Genomic DNA, 20087 nt, shown 5'->3' with positions numbered 1-20087 from the left:
CTACATGAGCTCAAGTTTTTTTGCAGGCATGGTAACACAACAACCTCCCATCACGACGCTATGCAAATCCCCATTGTTGGCCTTGAAAAGTGACACCACCCCTTCTCTATCACCTCCTGTTTCACAGCTCATCTGTGTTTTGTCTGGTGCTCTTCATCCCACAGAGCCGTTTCTTTGTAAAACTAATTCCAAGAGAGAAGTCATCAAATGTGTTTTTAGGCGTACTGTCTCATGTCAGCTGACTTTGGGCTCCTGGCTGAAGACTGAAGCTCAAGGGTGATCATATCATTGTTGTGTCTGCCCCCAAAACGTGGAACAGCACCCCCTTCCCAATCAGATCCACCCCCCACATTGACGCCTTTAAGTTCAGGCTCAAAACCTACTTTTATTCACAGGCGTTTAAGTCGCCCCTGATGTGGCGTTCCCTGATGTGTGCCTGTGTTGTGTCTCTAAATGTGTGAGCTGTATTCCTGACAGTTATGTTGTCTCTCATGTGTGAGTTTGTAGCATCTTATTCCTTTTGTGCAGCACTGTGGTCAACGTGAGAGTTTTTAAAATGCGCTTTATAAATACATTTTTAAAGGAGAATAACAAACAATGACAAGAAGAAAAAAAGAAGAAAAACCATTTTGCTTTTAAATTCTCCTTGTCCCCTTATTTATTTTGAATTTATTCATTTTTCCAAATTCTTTTTTTCTATTGACATGCTGTCCTTTTATTTATCAGTAACATCTTTACATCTTTTGTTGCCTCTTCTGTATTTGATAGTATGTCCGCATTGTCTACATGTATATGCAGTAATTGGTGGATAAAGGGATTTTAACAATAAGTAGATAATCTAAGTAAAAAGATATCTGAAAACATGTGAATTATTAGAAAGTACGCTTTATTTTATGGTGTGGACAGTTTGGGAGTTACATGATCATCTGAAAAAAAAAACAAAAAAAAACCTCCCAGGTGTTATATAAATATGTAACATTTCAAATTATTAAACAAAGGAGTGATTCATGATATCAGAATCAGACAAATAATGGAATTTGCACTGATATACACACAGCTTTGCACAAACAGTGAAATTAACCGACAAAACCACTGCTATAAATGAAGTATGCATCTAACTGGAAACTGATTACTGCTGCTTTATTTTCTGAGAAGTTTAAACCTAATTAGCCCTTTTACCTCCTCTGTTCAGTGCAATCTATGCTACGTAAAAAAAAAGTGCTTGTTAAAGCTCCGAGGAGTGCCACAGGTTTCCATTTTTATCATTAAATATATTAAAAAAAATCTGTTTCCAAGTCTTCAATAAAATGCTTTCACACAAGGTCCCTTTTGATAGGTTGATGTAAACAATGGTTAGTATGAGCACATTCAGTGGTAGAGTTGCAACAATTCACTGATTAGTTTTCAACTATTAAAAATAATCGCCAACTAATTTGATAATTGATTAATCAAGTAATTAAAAAAAAGGTCAAACCTCTGATTCCAGCATCTTAAATATGAATATTTTCTTGTGTCTTCTCTCCAGAGACATTTTAGGGTGTCATCTTTGGCTTTGTGAAACACTGATTGGCCTTTGTTGCCATTTTCTGACATTTTACAGACCAAACAAAAAAATAATTAATAGAATAATCAACAGTGAAAATCATAATTAGCTGCAGTCCTACTCAGTAGCCATGTTTCAAATGTCAGTTGGCAAGAATACAAAGGCGATATCCCTTCCCTACTGGTGTTAAGTATTGAACAGCGAGAGACAAATAGTTTCTTGATCCTGTTTAAGTTGTGCCATGAATTACACATATGATGTTTGTCTTTTTTTTTTTTTTTAACTTGTGTAGTTGTTTTAATTACATATTTATACTTCAGCAATTGTACTACAAACTGGGTCTTTCTTGACTTACAAAATTATCTTTTAAATTGACAAACAAATGTGTACTCATGGCACATTTTTCTCTCCCCACTGACATCCATACATATTTTTTTCCAAAATAAGGTTTCATGGCAGTTCACTGGGAAAACAGTGACTCTGGGCTCTCTATAGCCCCTGGGAATATCGTGCTGTTATGCCACCTTGCTGTGCAGGAGAGTCTGGGGGACAGGATCATGGGCGGCACACATTTTTACGATGTGTTATGAGTGTTTACCACAGGAGATTTAAAACGTAGTTGTTAGCAATCAGCGGCTAAGTCCAAGAAGAACAGTGACCATAAATGTCTGCGAACTGGGAAAACAATGAGGTCCAGGAGCTCCTTTCCCTCCGAGCGGAGGACCAGATCAGCTGCTATATAACAGAGATGGTAAATAATTATTATTGACATGTTAATGCTATTGTTATTGTTCATAAAGGCTGCTGACATGTATTTTATATGTCACACTGGAAGCCAACACTGATGTGTTACATGTCAAGCCCATCATGCTTCTTTTGATTCCACAAAGCCATGATGCAGTGTATAATCACACACTGGAGTGGCCTGATGCTGCCGTCGTTTGGTTCTGTGTGAAAATGCAAAGCGGGAATAACGAAGGGACTTCAGAGCAGCTCTATAGTGTGATCTCTGTGTGAATGGAGCTATAGGCTGCGTATAAAGATGGATGATGGATCTCTCACTGTACAAAAATTGAGCCAAAATATCCCAGGCACAACTGCCACCATCTCACACGGGTGACATCATTAAAAGAGGGAGTCTGCGCAGTAATGATAAAAAGTTTACAATAAGCTCTTTGATGGTGATCACTGTGGTATCAAGTTCCCACACATACACCCTTACCATCAATTGCAAGCAGCGCCATTATTCATGAGCACACGGATTGGCACACACAGCTGTCAATCAAGCTTTAAATAACTGATTAAAAACAAAGTTATCAAAAAAACAAACATTTGAACAAACAGCAGCGTGACAAGAACGACCTCCAATGACAGAAACCATCTTTGGCAAAAATGTGTTTAACGTGTGCTTTGAGTTTTTAGTTTGGCCATTGAGATGTTTTGATTTTTAGGGAGCTCTCATGTCATAGATTTTGTTATACGATCTATGGTCGGCGCCACAAGTGGACATAAAACATAACGTAAGCACCTGGAGGTGATGGAGAAGTATGGAGTGATCGCTACGTTGACATGTCTGGTTCTGTGGGTCGCTTCACGCCACCTTTAGAATGAGCTCCGACATCACTGCTTGGTCCCTGCCTCCACAGTCCCTGAGGGCCGGTGGCGTCCACGGCGATGTCCATGACCCGATCTGGCACCAACCACTGCAGGAGCAGCAGGAAGAGGTAGTCTAAAACAGCCACAAATGCAAAGATGGAGCCAGCCACAGGGCCGCAGTGAGCCCTGAGCCTCCGCAACCGTCTGTCCAGGGGAAGCACCTCCTCTCGGGCCACTTGGTCGTACACCTGAGAGAAAAAACACAATGATCAGAGTCGACAGGAGAAAATCAGGTTACACAGGAAATCAGTAAAAATGTTTACGTGCACTGTAGTAACCTGGTTACTGTGTCTATGTGTACATTTAGCAGGTCGGTAATCAGATTCCTCTCTCCCGGATCTTATTTTGAAAACACGTTTTAGTTTTTAATTGTAACTGTATTAGTGATCATACAAGCTACCTTTTCAGTCCTCTCTGCAACATTTTTCCAGGTGTAGAGGTTTTGCACACGCGTGTGGATAGAGGCAGGTGAGGGGACGGATCCTGAACGCTGCCGGGCGATGACCGTCTCCAGACCAGCACACAATGCCCGCACAGTTGGCTCACACAAGGTAATCAAGTCCTCAGGTAACACCTCAGGAATGCCCCCCACACGAGTGCTAACCACCTGAAAAATAAACATGGATGTACACATTGTACACCAACACACGTGAAAATAAATTACACTCAGCGTGAGAGTACAACATCTGTTATAGCGTCACTTTCAAGATGAAGTGCTTTTCCTACCATGTAAAAAATCAAACGCTTCACTGTGACCAAAGAGTAAATTAACAGCTGAAAAGCAAAACTTCACTGATCTCTTATGGCCAAAAGAGTCAAGTCTGTCTCACCTCTCACCACACCCTGCATCATTCACACCCAACAGTGACGTTGTCCTGACCACACCCTACATTACTACACTGCACAAGAAAAACAAGACTTTCATCTTGTTGTTAGTGATTCCTTAATCAGCAATTAGCCTCTACATGTTGTTTCAAATGCATTAAAGAAAATTTCAGACAATTTCTCAACCTGGGACACTCAAAGACCAATTTCAGACATGGAATACGTAACATTTGTGGCTTCCTCAGTCTGTGGTGGCTTTTTATTCATTCAGACACGGGTGACTTTCATACAGAAGAGTATTAGGCTGCATTCACACATAATCCAGTGTGTGTCTTATAAATGGCCCATCTGTGGGGGTCTAGAGGTTGAAAAGAATGGCAATCTCTGGAATACAGCTATAAGGCTGGGCATAAGCAAAAAAAAAATTGCATTTTGAGAATAAAGTCGAAATATCAAGAAGTTGAAAAACCATTTCAAAAATAAGGTACCTAAAGTTTCAAGATGAAAGCTGGTCTTTTGAGAATAAATCAAACTACTAACGCTGGCACACATGGCTGCTATGAATTCTAAATTGTACTTCATAATTGTTTTTTGTAACATGGAAATTATTTCTCTCTTCGCACATAAACACAGTGGGGTAAAAAGTATTAGGACCTTTAAGACTTTATCTTGAAAGTTGTGTCAGTTCAGGAGAAACCACACAAACTTGAAAAAGGTAGCCTTATGTTGTGTCATAAGACAAATTTGATTGACTAGAGTAGGCGACTTTATTCCTGACATTTTGACTTTACTCTCAAAATGCAAAATATATATATGCCGGGCACTATTACTGAAAGTTTATTCTCATAATGCAAGATAAAAAAATATCTTCATCCTCTCATTTTCCCTTTATGTCTGGCCCATAACACTCTTCTAATCTTTTACATTAATGTTCTTTATGGCTTTATACAAACATGACAGGATCAGTATGGGTCCTTCTACCATCACATTAAAATTATTCTGCATTCTTTGCATGTTTCCTGATGCCACTTCTTTCTCTTCCTCCTGAGAAACCACTAGACCCAGCTTCCCCTGTCACATTTGACTGTCTATCTGGTCTGCTGCTGCCATTTGCAACTATAATTTCAAAAACATTTTTTCTATCCATGGGTTTTTTTGCACCACAATGGCCCCCTTTTCTCTCTTGTGAGTTTTTGTGAGATGTAGTTGAGCAGCCACCTACGAGCACACACCCACTGGAAATCTATGACAAGAACACTTCACTATCTTCAGCTGTGTAAAGTCAATCCTAAATTCAGTTGTATGGACTGTTTTTTTCATAGCGCTGTTGGTTTGAGATTAGTAAATGATTATTTTATTACTGTTTTATAGCTCATAACATTATTCAAGCAGTCTTTAAACATTGAAAAATTATCGAAATCAGTGGTTTACTTTGCTTCATATTGCGACATGAATTAAGCGGAATGTGTGGACTGAAAGCTGACAGACTCTTTCCTAAGATGTTTCTATACTTGAATTATTGCATAACTGGCAACACACCTGCAGCCCACAGCTGGCTCCTTCTACAATGGCCATGCAGAATGCTTCGGTCAGAGACGTGTTGAGGAAGATATGACCCTGCACCAGAACTCCACGAACATCTTTATGCTCCAAAGCCCCCAGCAGACGCACCCTGCAGTGACCCAATTCAAAGAAGTAATAAAGTTTATTTACAGAACACTTTTCAAACAAGAGATGTAGAGCAAACAGACAATAAAGTTAGGCAATACAAAGACAGTAGATGATATATAAACGTGAAAGTAAAAAACAGAGACCAGTAAAAATAATAAAAATTAGCGTTAGATAGCGATTTTCTCAAAACTAAAAAAGATTTTACCCATAACATGACTTTCTGAGGCCTGGAAAATGAGATTTAGAAATTCAATGACTTTTCTAGGTTTGCCATGACCGAGGAAACATTGAATATCCAGTAATACCTGTCATGTAGTTGGTATTTCTCTCTCACTTCCTCCAGCACAAGCCTCTTTGGTCCCTCTCCACCGATTAGGAAGTGCAGATCTGGATGTTTGAGGCAGAGCTCTGGGATTATTCCACCGAGAAGATCGATTCCTTAACAGAGGAAGAGATTGTGAACACTTGATTTGACAGTGAAGATGATGCAATACTAGGCTATATTAATGCTTATTATAACCTAACCAATGCTGAATATTTGTAGTTGGTATCATTTTTGATATTTGAGTGTTCAAAAGTCAGAAAACCAGATGAAACTAAAAGACATATTTAGGTGGGAATGACTCAATACGTGAACTCAAACAAAAAAAAGGGCAGTGTCCTATTCACCATAACATTCTGATGTCCACACTGACCAGCAAAATATAACCAAAAAGGTGAAAATGTCTGACACAAGAGCCTCTCCGTACCCTTGCGATAGACGAGACGGCTGACCACAACTATAGTGATCCTGCCATCTTGGCGTTGGGAGGGATCAGGGGTGAAGTCTGTAGGGTCGACAGCGTTGGGAATAACAGACACTATCTCTGGGTTGAGTGCTGCACGGAGCACTGTGTTCTCCTTACTGGTGTACGACACGCACACAGTGTGGTTGGTGTCACACAGCGACACAGTCAGAAGTTTGTTGGTCAGCACAGAGCTCACATCAGCGAAGCCGAAGAGTGAGTGGTCAGTGAACACCTGTTAGGGATAAACACACTTAGGTTTATGTCGGCAGATTATTTGCAGCATCCTAACTTAAAGACTTGACTCATAATAAGTACTATACCGTATTAAGACCCATGGTCTTGGCGTGAAACAGTGCATCATGGGCCATGGCGGAAAACGAGCTGTGTGCGTGCACCACAGTGATGCGTTCCCTTACAAACACACAGCGCATCAGTGGGAGACTGTGGAAACAGGTGGTGGCTGTGGACTGGTTGTACATCACCTGCAGGGGGAGGTAGTAGACCTTCAGTCCGTTGGTCAGGTACCTGACACCTTTCCTCCTGCCATAGGCATGGGTGACAATTACCACCTTGTGTCCCTTTTCAATCAAACACTGGGATAGCTGGTAAATGTGACTTTCTACTCCTCCCATGTTCGGATAGAAGAAGTCAGACACCATGCAGATATTGTGCTTCCTGCTGGGGATCCCAGTGACCTCTGCAGGAGCTCCAGAGGCTCTCTGAGATGAAGCTGCCGCTCTCCTTCGTTGGCCCATTGTAGATGCCTTGTGTGGCTGTGCACCTCACGAGTGCTGAAACAATTAGTTCATTGATCTATTAGTTGATCAACAGCAAGATTAATTGATGACAAAAGTATTTTGATAATTTGAAAAATAAGTTTAACAATATCTCAAGTAAAATTTAGTGCTGAAGAATTAAATTAATCTGCAACAATTATGACTTAATTAACTGTTTAAAGGTATACTACGCAGGATTGTTAGTTACTATATGAACACACACATGCCAGCAAAAGCATAAGCCAACCCCAGATTCACTCTCTTTTGGTGCTGCCTCAGAAAATAAGATGATATTAAGAATGTACAGGCAGATAGAAGAGTCTCTGCAGAAATATACACTGTCATATGCATTGAGTGGTTCAAAAGTGATGACTGAGAGGGATTACTTCTGTTTGAATCTATACATTGTGTTTTTAGGAAAATCCTGATGACAAAAACATGCCAAACATTCACTGTTTTCAAATTCTTGAGTGTGGAAATCTGCCTTTTTCTTAGTTTAATGTCACTGTAGGTTATATATCTTTGGGTTTCACTTTCAACTTGTTGTGTTGATCCCCTTTTATTAATCACTTACTTGTTTAGTTTATTAAATGTCTGAAAGTAGTAAAAAATACTGATGTGGTTTTCTCAGAGCCCAATGTGACATCTTCAGTTTCTTGCTTTCGTCTAACCAATGGTCCAAACTCCAAAGATACTTAGATTACAATGATATAAAACATTTTTGAAGCACATTTTTGTACTTTTTGTTTAATAGATTTCAATTAACAGAATAACTGTCACTGAACTTTCTCTCAATTCATAAATCATTTACGCACTAATTACATCCAATTATTCAAATGAGTCCAAAGTTCTAATGATGACAGACAAAATTTGGGCTGTTATCATATGTAAGCAGTGAGATGATGCTCATTCTCATCATTGCAGATAAATGTAAACAGGCAACTAAACAAACTGCCACGATAACTGTTTCTAAATTACCTCAGGCACTTTTTAGTGACCCATTAACACGCACTGTCTTACCTATGTTGACGAGCAACCCTTGGTGCTGCAGTGAAGCACCTGTCTCATTTCACTCCTGGATGTAGCAGCTTCTCTTTTAGCATTTTGACCCTTTAATTCGCATTTGCTTTCCGTTAAACGACAGAATAGTCAAGCTCACTTCTCAGCACAAACCAAGCATGTACAAACGCCTCAAAGACTAACTGGTACAATGTAAGGATACTACAAGCCCACTCTTCTAAGCTACCTTAACGTTGTTTGTAGCTAATCAAGTTCATCGTAAATTAGCATCAAGCTAACAAAGTTTGATCATATTTAAGCACATGACGGACATTAAAGCAAACCGTTTTCCTATCTGTGCGAACTGCCTTACCGTGGACAAAATGTCAATCCTGTTCCAGACTGTGAAAACACACAAAACTCTTTTTCAGATGTAGATTCATCTCTACTCGCTAGCCCGGAGCTAGCCAATTAGCCGCCCGTTTCACTTCCTGGTGCGTCACTGCGTCATACGCAATGACGTACAAGGCAGCCGTTGCTGCCATCTGCTGTTGGGATGTTTGTGACATTATTGTGTAAAATTTAGCCTAATTTGTGTGTTATTGAAGTCTTACACGGTCTTATACTCGGACATGGTAAGTTTTACATATACAAAGCACTGTTTTATACGTCTCTTTCCAAAATAAATGACTTTTAGATGTAATTTATTCTCTAGGATACATTATGGCAAGGCTATCTAAGGTTAGCTTAAAGCTAGCCATAAACAAAAATGTACAATACTGTATGGTGAAAACGCATGTGAAGAATCCCCTGAACAACCACAAAATGTTTATTCATTATATTTTCAGGTTGTTATTTATTAGATGCATATTTTTACAGCTCTTATTGTTAGATATAATTATATTATTGGTTGCTTATAATGGTGATTATGAGCAAAGTCGTGCATCATGTGTCTGGCTGCTAAGAGATGTGTGTATTTTTGCTGATACTGTTCAAGACAGAAATAATAATGAAATGTTGTAAAGGAATACTTCAGCCACAAAATGGCCATTTGTAAATCAGTTAGTCACACTGTGTTACTTTGAATTGGTGACGAAAAATGTGTTTTTCATGCATGCCTTCAGAGGAAAGGGCAAACTTATTGTGTTGTATGTTATGCAGTTACAATCACTGGCCATTTTTTGAGGTACACCATGCTAGTACAGGGTTTGACCCCTTTTGCCTTCAAAGCAGTCTTTCTTGGTGCCATGGATTCAACAAGGTGCTGGAAACATTCCTCAGAGATTTTGGTCCATATTGACATGATAGCATCACACAGTTGCTGCAGATTTGTCGGCTGCACATGATGTGAATCTCCCGTTCCACCACATCCCAAAGGTGCACTATTGGATTGAGATCTGGTGACTGTGGAGGCCATTGGAGTACAGTGAACTCATTGTCATGTTCAAGAAACCAGTTTGAGATGATTTGAGCTTTGTGACATGGTGCGTTATCCTGCTGGAAGTAGCCATGGGTGGACTGTGGTCATAAAGGGATGGACACGGTCAGCAACAATACTCAGGTAGGCTGTGGTGTTTAAACCATGCTCAGTTGGTACTAAGGGGCCCAGAGTGTGCCAAGAAAATATCCCCCACACCATTACACCACCAGCACCAGCCTGAACCCTTGATACAAGGCAGGATGGATCCATGCTTTCATGTTGTTTACACCAAATTCTGACCCTACCGTCATTTGAATGTCGCAGCAGAAATCAGGACTCATCAGCACAGACCAAGTGAGTTACTGTTGCCTTTCCATCATCTTGAACCAGTCTGGCCATTCTCCTCTGACCTCTCACCCAGAGAACTGCTGCTCACTGGATATTTTCTCTTTTTGGGACCATCCTCTGTAAACCCTAGAGATGGTTGTGTGTGAAAATCCCAGTAGATCAGCAGTTTCTGACAGACCAGCCTGTCTGGCACCAACAACCATGCCACGTTCAAAGTCACTTAAATCACCTTTCTTCTCCATTCTGATGCTCAGTTTGAACTTCAGCAGGTCGTCCTCACAATGTCTACATGCGTAAATGCATTGGGTTGCTGCCACATGATTGGCTGATTAGCTATTTGCATTAACAAGCAGTTGAACAGGTGTACCTAATTAAGAGGCCTAATTGAGTGTATATGTTTCAGTCCAGTTTTAAATTGTAAGGTTTTAGTGAAAATGCATGTGTTAGTGAAGTACTGAGCTAAGGACTGGATAAATGAGACTTGGATTATACTGCAAGAGTTGTGTGAGTTTGTTGACAGATGTTTGCTGTTGGTAAACATGGTGCCCAATAAATCAATATGTTTGCCATTTTTTTGTGGAGGCATGAAAGAAAAAGAAGTTTTCTTCTCAATGCAAGGTAACACAGTATTGATTTACAGACGGTAATTTTGTCGGTAAACTAATTCCTTTAAAGAGAAGTGAGTTTGCCATTCAGGTTTTGTCTATCAAACTTTGTTGCTTTGCCAAATTTGGGTTCATAAACTTCTCTTGAAAATGTTTACAAGGCAACTATGCAGATGATGAAGAAGAAGACAGATTAAAACAAACAAATTTCTTTGATGTACTTTATTGTATTTAATGGCATTTGTAATCTCTCTTGCACGCACATACTGTATACACAGTGCCAAATGTTGCCACATTTCCTCCAGCTAGACAAAAAAAGGCTGAATTTAATCTCTGCCCGAGCTCCACTAACCAGTCTCAGCATGCTGGAAAGCTTTAAATGACACTGGTACTATGCTTTTACAGTGTTTTGCTTTTAAGCACAAAGCAAACAACTTACACAAAGAAAGTGAGAATGATGACAAGATATAAAACAACATAAGGAATAAGCAACTCAAAAAAACAAACAAACCGTAGTATGCGGGTGAAAAGGGTTATTCAGTTTTTTTTCCAGAGCAAAACACACCCAGTGTAGGTTTCATGTCACCCTTTGCTGATCATAAAAAAGTCTACACATTCACATGTTCACATATTATTGCAATTCCCTCTCATCCAGCTCGCTTCAGATTTGGCGTGGTCTCCTGTTTGCAGCCGCAGAAGCAAGGCTGCTGTCCGAACCCAGAATATGAGACTCATGGTTGACTGGCCATCTGGACCACCAATATGTGTCCCAGTTCCAGGAGTTCAACAACATCTTTCCAGACTGAGAAAGATAAAAATGTCTTTGGCTGTCCAGGTAGGGCTCATTCACAGGCTTAAATGGCACAAAATTGTCACAGGGGTTTCCTCCAAAACATGATGTATTATTCATATAATATAAAATGACCTTAATGTGTTTGTTTACAAATGTAAAACAAATCTGATAAAGCAACAACATTCAGTGTAACCAGTATATAACAGGCAGTTACAGAAAAACAGGCTGTATTTTAACACACAATGTTAGAAGAGCCTCGATCAAGGACCTTTACAAGGTAATCACAGTAGATAGTCACACTAATGCAAACACATTTCATACAACTTCCACTCATTACAATTGTTGCAATATAGATGAAGTTACCTAAAATATCTACAGTAAATATAAATGTATTTATAACCTTTTTGGAAGTACGGCACTTACAGTATATATAGATAAACTAAATCATTAAATGGCTCAGTTTTCTGCTGTATGTCTGAACTTAAGTATATGGGAGTATATGTGAAACAGTTTAACTTTTTTTGTACATTCAGAAAATGGTCTTATTTACATTTAACCATGTCAACAAGACACATTCAAAGCTGTTCTGGCTCAATTTGAATATAAATAGTGTCAAATTTTACCTGCTACAGAATCAACTTTTTGTTGTTGTTGTGCGATGATTCCTGTATTTTTTGTGTTTTCTTCATGTAACCCAGGTGTCTGCAGGTTCTTAAAAAGTCTTTAATTGTCTCAAATTTAATTTCAAATATAAAACCTTCAAAAGCATTAAATAGTCTTAAATTTGGATTTGGATTTCTAAGGTCATTTTATCTATTTTTCTTTATCCATCTTTTAATTTCTTTTCATCACTTTTGGTCCACATTTCTGATGTTACAAACCTTAAACCCCCAGTGTTAACCTAAACCGTCTTTTTACTTTACACTTGCACTTAAGTGTTGACAAAATTTATATTAACCTAACTCACTCTCATAACCATACGTTAGACCTACTCCTGCACAGGAACATATATATATATATATATATATATATATATATATATACCTTTACTTGCAATATTTGAATAATAAAATGATTATTTGTCTAAAAATCAGTCTTAAATTTGGTTAAAAATATCTTTAAAGTATGTAAGTGTGTGATACCTGTAGAAACCAACCTCCGAGGCTGAGAAATGAACCCAATGTGGAGGTGCAAAAAAACTGCAGTTCCTCTAATGACCACTTGAGGCTGGCTCCAAAACAGTGTCCATCCCCATAGACTCCCATGTTAAAATGCCCAGCCTTACAACTTTACAGCCTGGTACAAAAAAAGTTTTGGCTTCTACAGCTAATGTCAGCAGTCATGACAACTGCACGGGGGGTGAATTTTTAAAAAACTCACCCATTTACATTTTAAAGTCCAAGAGTTACCCATATTTAAGTGTGTGGCCACTTGAGTGATAGGCTGTCTGTAAGGCCTCACCACAGTCTAGAGTCAGATCCATCCCTCGCTCCTCCACAGCTCCAAGCTCTCGTCCAAATATGGTCACTTCTTGCTCCAAAAAACCAAGATGGCAACAGCCAAAATGCCGAACTTGAGGCTTCAAAACAGCATTCCACAAACCAATGGGTGAAGTCATGATAGCTACGTCCATTTTTTATGGAGTCTATGGTCGACACCATGTGTATCTAATTATATTTAAATGTCTTACTTTGTCCTCAGATCGCAGGGGTTAATCTCTCCTTACAGTGAGTTATAAGGAAGTATAACAATAAAAATACCTCCCTGCAAATGTCCATAAAAGTTCACAAGGCTGGTACCTTCTTCCAAAATAAACACCACATTCCTTGAGCGGCATGAACACAGGATGTAACCTGCCTGTTGAGAGACTCTGTTTGGGCATGGCGCCACATTTGTGACTAACAGTTCAGCGGAACACACTCTCACATTGTCACACTGGAGTTCATCGTGGGTTCTTAGCAGTATGGGTCATCTCTTATCCTTGGCGTACTCCTTTTTCAAAGACAAAGACATGGAAAGATTAATTCCACTGGGAGACCCAGTAACAAGGACACACTGACACAGACGAGCAAAAGCATTGGTGGCTTGGTTAACAACTGCAGAAAGTGTTGCGCAAATCTGGTTTAACCGGTGAAACTGAAATAAAAAATCTTGACTAAAAATCTCAAACACTTGCAAAACTTACCGTGAGGTGTTGGAACGATACCGCCACACGAGCAGGGAAAGTCCAAGCACCAATGTAATGGGAATGATTGTTAAATGCCGGTATCTACCTGAACCTTGCTGCTGCGGGGAGGGTCCTGTGCAAGAAACACAAAAATATGATGACCTAACTCAATGATTTGATGTCAGATCCTAAACTTAACTTTTGTAATGCTTTACAATATGTTGTTTTTATGACTTTTGCTACAGCTAAAACAAATAGTTACCAGTGCTGCAGTCATTGATGATGTTAGTTGACACGCCTTCTGCCTTCACATCACATGTAGGCTTTGATGTCCAGTTGAGTTTAGTGCTGAGTGTGCTGTTGAAATAGTAGTAACCTGTAGCATCCAGGTAGTCTGTGTGGGTTATGTAAGTGGTGGTTGAATTAGTAAGAAGCTGTCCATCCAACCTCCACTGAATCTCAGTCATCCCGTAGCGTCCTTTCACGCAACAATGGAAAACCTTTCCACTTCCACTCGGGTTGTCGTCATTCTGACAGACATGGTAGTCCGCTGGTGAAAGAAGACTCAAGTTAAAATTATACAAAATTTCATTGCTTCTCTATTGGAAATTGTCGCATGAAGGAATGAGTGATCAAACACTGTCGGTATGCGTGATGAATGACTGACTCACCAGACACGCTTAGATTCACAAATGATCTCTGGTATGTTTCTTGAATGTAAAAACTGCACTTGTAAATCCCCTGGTCATCTGCTGTGATGTTGTTCAGCAGAATGGAGCAGTTGTTGCTGTTGTCGGACAGAAATGTCTTGGCCCTGCCCTTGTATCTTTCGTTAAACACTGAATTCGTCTGATTGTGTCTGAACACCATCAACATGAATGGTTTTTCCTTCTGCCACTGGAGCTTCTCATTCACATTTCTCTCTGAGCAGTTGCATTGCAGAAGGACACTGCCGTCTAAGCTGCCTTTGATAGTCTCGTTGTCACCTGGAGAAAAGGTAAACTGGGATAAGTGCAGTTCTTGACCTCCCATAAAAATATTTTAAACACATATACAATGAAACATTTAACTCAAAAATGTCTGCCTTAAAAATGTGAGTACATGAATAATAAGTTCAAAAGTAGGCTTATGTGTTGTGAAAATATAAAATCAACTGAGTTAGGTTCACTAAAGAAGAGCCATTTTTGAGCTTGACATGAAGATGTTACAGCTGTCTCTGCTCCTGCTGGGGCCACTTACACATCATGGTATGTAATTTTTCAGCTATCTCAGATGCAGGTGCATAGGAAATATCACTTGAGCCTTAAGAAAGAAGATCCCACACTGCTCTCTCCTCTCTCAGCATCACGATTTATGTATCATACTCGCGTTTTGGTCCATTTAGACCTTTGTGTGATGCTGAGCAGTGTGAACAGGGGACTGAAATATTTTAAATACTACCCGTCATCATGTTAGAATAGTTTCAATAGTTATCAGTTGAAACACAGACGCACATTTTCACATTTTCTTTAGAAGTGCATCTCTCAGACATCTGGAGGACATCTGCTAATATGTGATCCCAGTGGTCGTACGTAACTGAGTACACTTATTCATGTAGGCTACTGCACTTAGGTACAGTTTCAAGGTACTTGTACTTTACTTGAGTATTTCTATTTTATGCTACTTTATACTTCTGCTCTACTACCATGTAGAGGAAACTGTTGTACTTTTTACCCCACAACTTATATTTACACCAGTATTCACTAATTACTTTTCAAATCAAGATTTGACATTAAAAAATCTGATAGGATAATAGAATACAAAACACCACGAAAGATTAATTAATCCAGTTGTTCCCAAACTTTTTGTCTTGTGACTTCATTAAAATCACACTGAACTTAAGTCACTTTGCCTTGCTTCAGATGTTTATAAGCTGTGAACATCTCCTCCCCAGGAATTTTTTTTCTCTGAAGTTCTCACATGGTTGCATTTAAATAACTGTTTGAGGTCCAAAGAGCTAAAATTATCACGTATTTCACAAGCAAAAGCCAAGATTTAAGCAAAATCCAAACAATGAAAACAGACCGCTGTATCTGAGCTTCATTTCCACTTGTTCCCCCCCTCATTAATCATCTTACAATCCTGACAGATTTATCTCGTGACCCTTCAAAGGTTGGAACAAAACTGGAGAGAAGTTAAAACTAGCTCCACCTCGAGCAGCTAAAATACTAATTACACACTGATGCATCAGTATTATCACTCTATTGATGTCATATGCAATAACATGTGAGTCAAGAATTAGTACTTTTACTTTTGATACTTTAAGTAGCTTGTATTTAGCTGATGATAGATCTGTACTTGTACTTAAAAGGGATAGTTCACCCCAAAATCAAAAATACACATTTTTTCTCTTACCTGTACAACTATGATTGATTTTCACTTGAAACTAATAAAGCTTAGGTATTTTTAATCTAGGTTGTTTTAGTGTGAGTTGCAGAGTGTTGAAGTATTAGCTGTAGAGATGTCCGCCTTCTCAAAACTCAACAGCAATGTCTCTTCCGAAATCATGACCTGGATTCTCAAGATAATCCACAGACCTTGTTGTGAGCAGTTTCACATAGGAACTATTTTCTTCTTTCTTCCAAACTACACCTGCCGACTGTATCACGCTATAGAAGGAAGTGTCATGATTTCAGGAAACAGCTGTTGAGATCTTCAAATCTATTTTTTGGCACTTAGACCACCACAAGTCGAGTGCCATTTAGATCCATTATATTCAAGAGAAGGCAGACATCTCTACCGCCGATATCTCCAACACTCGGCAACTCACACCAAAACAATCTAGCTTGATAAATAGCACTAAAGGTTGTAGGAAAAATATGTACCATTTGCATTTTCAAGTTGGCGATCACAGGTAGCAGCCCTGTCTTGGCAAGAGTGCTGTAAAAATGATTTGTAACATGAAACTGCCTTATTCAGTGTTTTTGCTCTGAAGATAATTTGGCTCCTGGTAAAAACCTCCTGAACAATGAACACTGAGAGAATTCTAACCTCGGTAATCAGCAGACTTGGCGTGCTCACTCAGAAAGTCTCAAAAGTAATAGGGTGCCGGTCCCAAATAATCCACAGAAAAGTACAAAACCTGACAGCACTCACTTATAAGTGTGACACTTTTAATTTAATAAACTGCACAGCAGCAGATAAATGGACGCGTTTCAGCTCATAGCCGTACGCTGAGGACGCAGAAAATGTGATGCAGAAAATTTACAATGTAAAACTGTAAAACTTACTGTGCAGCCCTTATTAGAGGTCTGCAGGAGCAAAGCAAGGTCCAGATCACATTTGTACATTAAGACTTAAGTGTTTTAGACAATGGCTCACTTATAAGTGAGTGCTGTAACTACTCTGCTCTAACTTTGACAAGTTTTAACTGGTTGCAATCTGCAGTCCTCACCACATCATGCTACTAAATCCTCCTGAATCTTACATCTTCTTTCTTTTGGCTTTTTGTGCCTTTATTACATAGGACAGACAGAGTGAAAGGGGAAGAGAGAGTTGATGACATACAGCAAAGGGCTTGAGGCGGAAATCAAACCTGTGGCCGCTGTGGCTAGGACAGTACCTTTGTAGATGGGGTGCCTGCTCTGCCCACTGAGCTACTGAGCGCCCCTGCACACTGTTTCTTTAAATTAATGATAAAAGACTAGTTCAACTTCATTCCACTTAATTCTTAAAGCCTACTTCACTTTCTCTGTGTAACAAAAACAATCGTCATCTTTTACCACAATGACATTTGAATTAAGTATCCAGTCGTGTCCAGTAACCAATGTCCTGCTTTCATTTCCCCCTTATATAATTTTAATGCATTTGCTAGCATTTTTTATGTTTGTGTTGTTATTACTAATCCAATTACTTCCTTCCGCAGTAACACCTTCATTAGCAAAGTCCCTTGTCCCCCCCATTGACCTCCCATAGCCTCTGTCTCCCCTTGCTGTGCCTGTGATAACTAAAGTGCCTCATAGTTACATATTAAAATCAATTTATAAACTGTACAAACTCCATCTGGCAGACAACTGTGCAGATTTTACTGATGGTGCTTAATTTGTGAACCCTGACCTTTTGGTTCTTTGTTGTTCAAACATGACTGCAAAGCCACTCCTAGTTAAAAATCAGAGACTCACTTTGTTTGTATTCCACCTCAAGTGTATGAAGAACAAAACCAGATGAAGCGAGCTGGTGATGTCTGAGATCATTTAGCCTAAACAATGTAAAAACGTTGACCTACATAGTGCTCCACTCCTGCTGATATCCGACAAATAAAATAGTTTGTTCTAGGAGACATGCTTTGGTGACCTTAAACAAAATTATGGACTTTTTCACTGAAGCCCAAGCCACAAAACTCTGACAAGTAAAGGGCGTTTAAGTGAATTTAAATAAACAATATAAATGTATTTGCTACTGTATGTATTAAAGAAATGCCTTCAGTTATTATGGAGCTCTTAAAGAGGGAAGAGGGATCCCTCCTCAGCTGCTCTTCCTGAGGTTTCTACCGTTTTTTTCCCCCGTTGAAGTTTTTTTGGGGGGGGGGTGGTTTCCTTATCTGCTGTGAGGGTCCTAAGGACAGAGGGATGTCGTATGCTGTAAAGCCCTGTGAGGCAAATTGTGATTTGTGATATTGGGCTTTATAAATAAAATTGATTGATTGATTGATTAAACAATGCATTGTTTCAGTTTGTAAATGAGTCATAACAAAGAATTCAAAGAATTTACCTCATGACACATTTATACGTGTACAACAAAAACCAATCATTTGGATTTGATTTACAGCTCTGTAAAACTACTCAAGGGGTGTTGGTGAAGTGAGAAAACTTTTACTACCAGCTCAGTCCAAAGATGTTAAAGACAGACACAAAACATGTAACATGAAGTTAAACATAAGAATCAAACAAACCAAAATCCAAGTAAAGTTTCATTATTAACCTTACTTCACCTTACTCCATGAATATGTCCTGACCTCTAACAGTCCCTCTTGTTGTTTTAACCCTGTTTTTATACTGAATGCCTAAAGGACTTCCATTCATACAGTGTTGAAGGAAGTATTCAGATTGTTTATTTAAGTAAAAGCACTAATATAACACTGTGAAAATACTCCACTATAAGTAAAGGTCCTGCATTCAACACCTTACTGAAGTAAAAGTAATTTTGTGTTAGTATTTTACTGTTATATATGATGTTTGTGGATTAATGTTACTGCTGCATTACTGTGAATGTCCCACTTTACTGCTGTAGATATTTAAGGTTGTACTAATTTTAACTCCTTTACATACTGTTGCATCTTATTCTATAAGACCACCATATGTTTTTAGCGTGGCTAGCGTGTTTTCAGCTTTGTCATGATGCATTTTCCATCTGATCCAAGAGGGATTTTAAAGAGTTTATTTAGCTCCAGATGTAGGAGGATTTTCTCAACACATTAAGGAACACTTCATCCTTCAGTTTATCATAGACTCTTAAAATCAGAGTAAGTAAGAGAGAAAAAGTGCCATATTTACCTCTGTAATGTAGTGGAGTGGAAGTATGAAGTAGCATAAAGTGCTCTAAAGTACACTTACCTTGAGTTTGTACTTTGCACTTTTCCAACACTACATTTATGTGGCACTAGTGGCAAAACTCTATTGATCTTAGGTATTACCAGAGCAGATGCTGGTTCTGTAACCATTATTACTACCAGAAATATTGAGTGTTAAATCAGTGTTACATTATTAGACCTACTTATATTTCTGAACCCCTGCAGCCACACAGTACTTTTTAACTCTTAGGTGCAGGATTTCATAAATGCTGAAATCTTACAAGGGGAACTGGGTCACAAATTTGTGATGTGTTTGTTAGGCAATCCATAAATGGGAATTGAAACACAAAGTACATGTCAATCATGCGTCAGTAATAACCAGTATTGCAGTACAGTCTACAGTAGGCTACTTGGGCAATATACCCTGCTGTTAATAATGACACACTAATAGACTCATTTGATTATTCTGCACCATAGCATTTAAAATACATTGCCAGAGGCATTACTGTCGAGTTTGAGTGATATGAAGGCATACCTGAGACAATGATCACCATTAACACTCCCAAGAAGGTCCTCATGTTGGACCCCGCGTGTGAAAAAAGACTCGTGTGTCGAGGAATGTGCTGCTAACTTGGTCCAACAATGTCTAGAAGTATGGTTACTCTAATCCGCCCCGCGTTGTGTTAATGTCTTGGTCACATTTCCAAGATCCGTCAAGTACAGGTGGTTGAAATCCCGACCCGTGATCATGTCAGCGATCCACACACGTCCGTCTTCAGACTGAGTGAAACCAAGTGAAAGTTCAGGAGCCTCTGGTATGAGTTTCCGGATTATCGTCATAAACATATAATAGGAAATTAGTGTCTGCAGAGTGATTGAGTAATCCGCCTCCCACTCTGGACGATGAAAACCATATTGATCCAAGTCAGGAATCGGAAGGCCCTGTGT

At 39.1% G+C, this 20087-nt stretch overlaps 2 protein-coding genes across 2 annotated transcripts; both read right to left on the bottom strand.

Moving 5' to 3' along the window:
- Window positions 1–867: 867 nt before the first annotated feature.
- piga (phosphatidylinositol glycan anchor biosynthesis, class A) lies at window positions 868–8759 on the bottom strand. The gene is made up of 7 exons (XM_049594720.1): window positions 8632–8759; window positions 6804–7274; window positions 6445–6715; window positions 6001–6133; window positions 5564–5696; window positions 3600–3806; window positions 868–3387 (listed from the first exon to the last, which is right to left on the bottom strand). The coding sequence occupies exons 2-7, from the start codon at window positions 7236–7238 to the stop codon at window positions 3103–3105; spliced, it is 1464 nt and encodes a 487-aa protein (XP_049450677.1). The 5' UTR covers window positions 7239–7274; window positions 8632–8759; the 3' UTR covers window positions 868–3102.
- A 2079-nt stretch (window positions 8760–10838) lies between these two features.
- Window positions 10839–19989, bottom strand: LOC125899209 (T-lymphocyte activation antigen CD80-like). The gene is made up of 5 exons (XM_049593310.1): window positions 19675–19989; window positions 14263–14577; window positions 13854–14141; window positions 13610–13724; window positions 10839–13416 (listed from the first exon to the last, which is right to left on the bottom strand). The coding sequence occupies exons 1-5, from the start codon at window positions 19715–19717 to the stop codon at window positions 13380–13382; spliced, it is 798 nt and encodes a 265-aa protein (XP_049449267.1). The 5' UTR covers window positions 19718–19989; the 3' UTR covers window positions 10839–13379.
- Between the last annotated feature and the right edge of the window lie 98 nt (window positions 19990–20087).

The sequence above is a fragment of the Epinephelus fuscoguttatus genome, linkage group LG13 (assembly GCF_011397635.1).
Source record: "Epinephelus fuscoguttatus linkage group LG13, E.fuscoguttatus.final_Chr_v1".
In the NCBI taxonomy this organism is placed as follows: domain Eukaryota; kingdom Metazoa; phylum Chordata; class Actinopteri; order Perciformes; family Serranidae; genus Epinephelus; species Epinephelus fuscoguttatus.
This window is presented reverse-complemented; position numbering and strand designations above follow the sequence as displayed.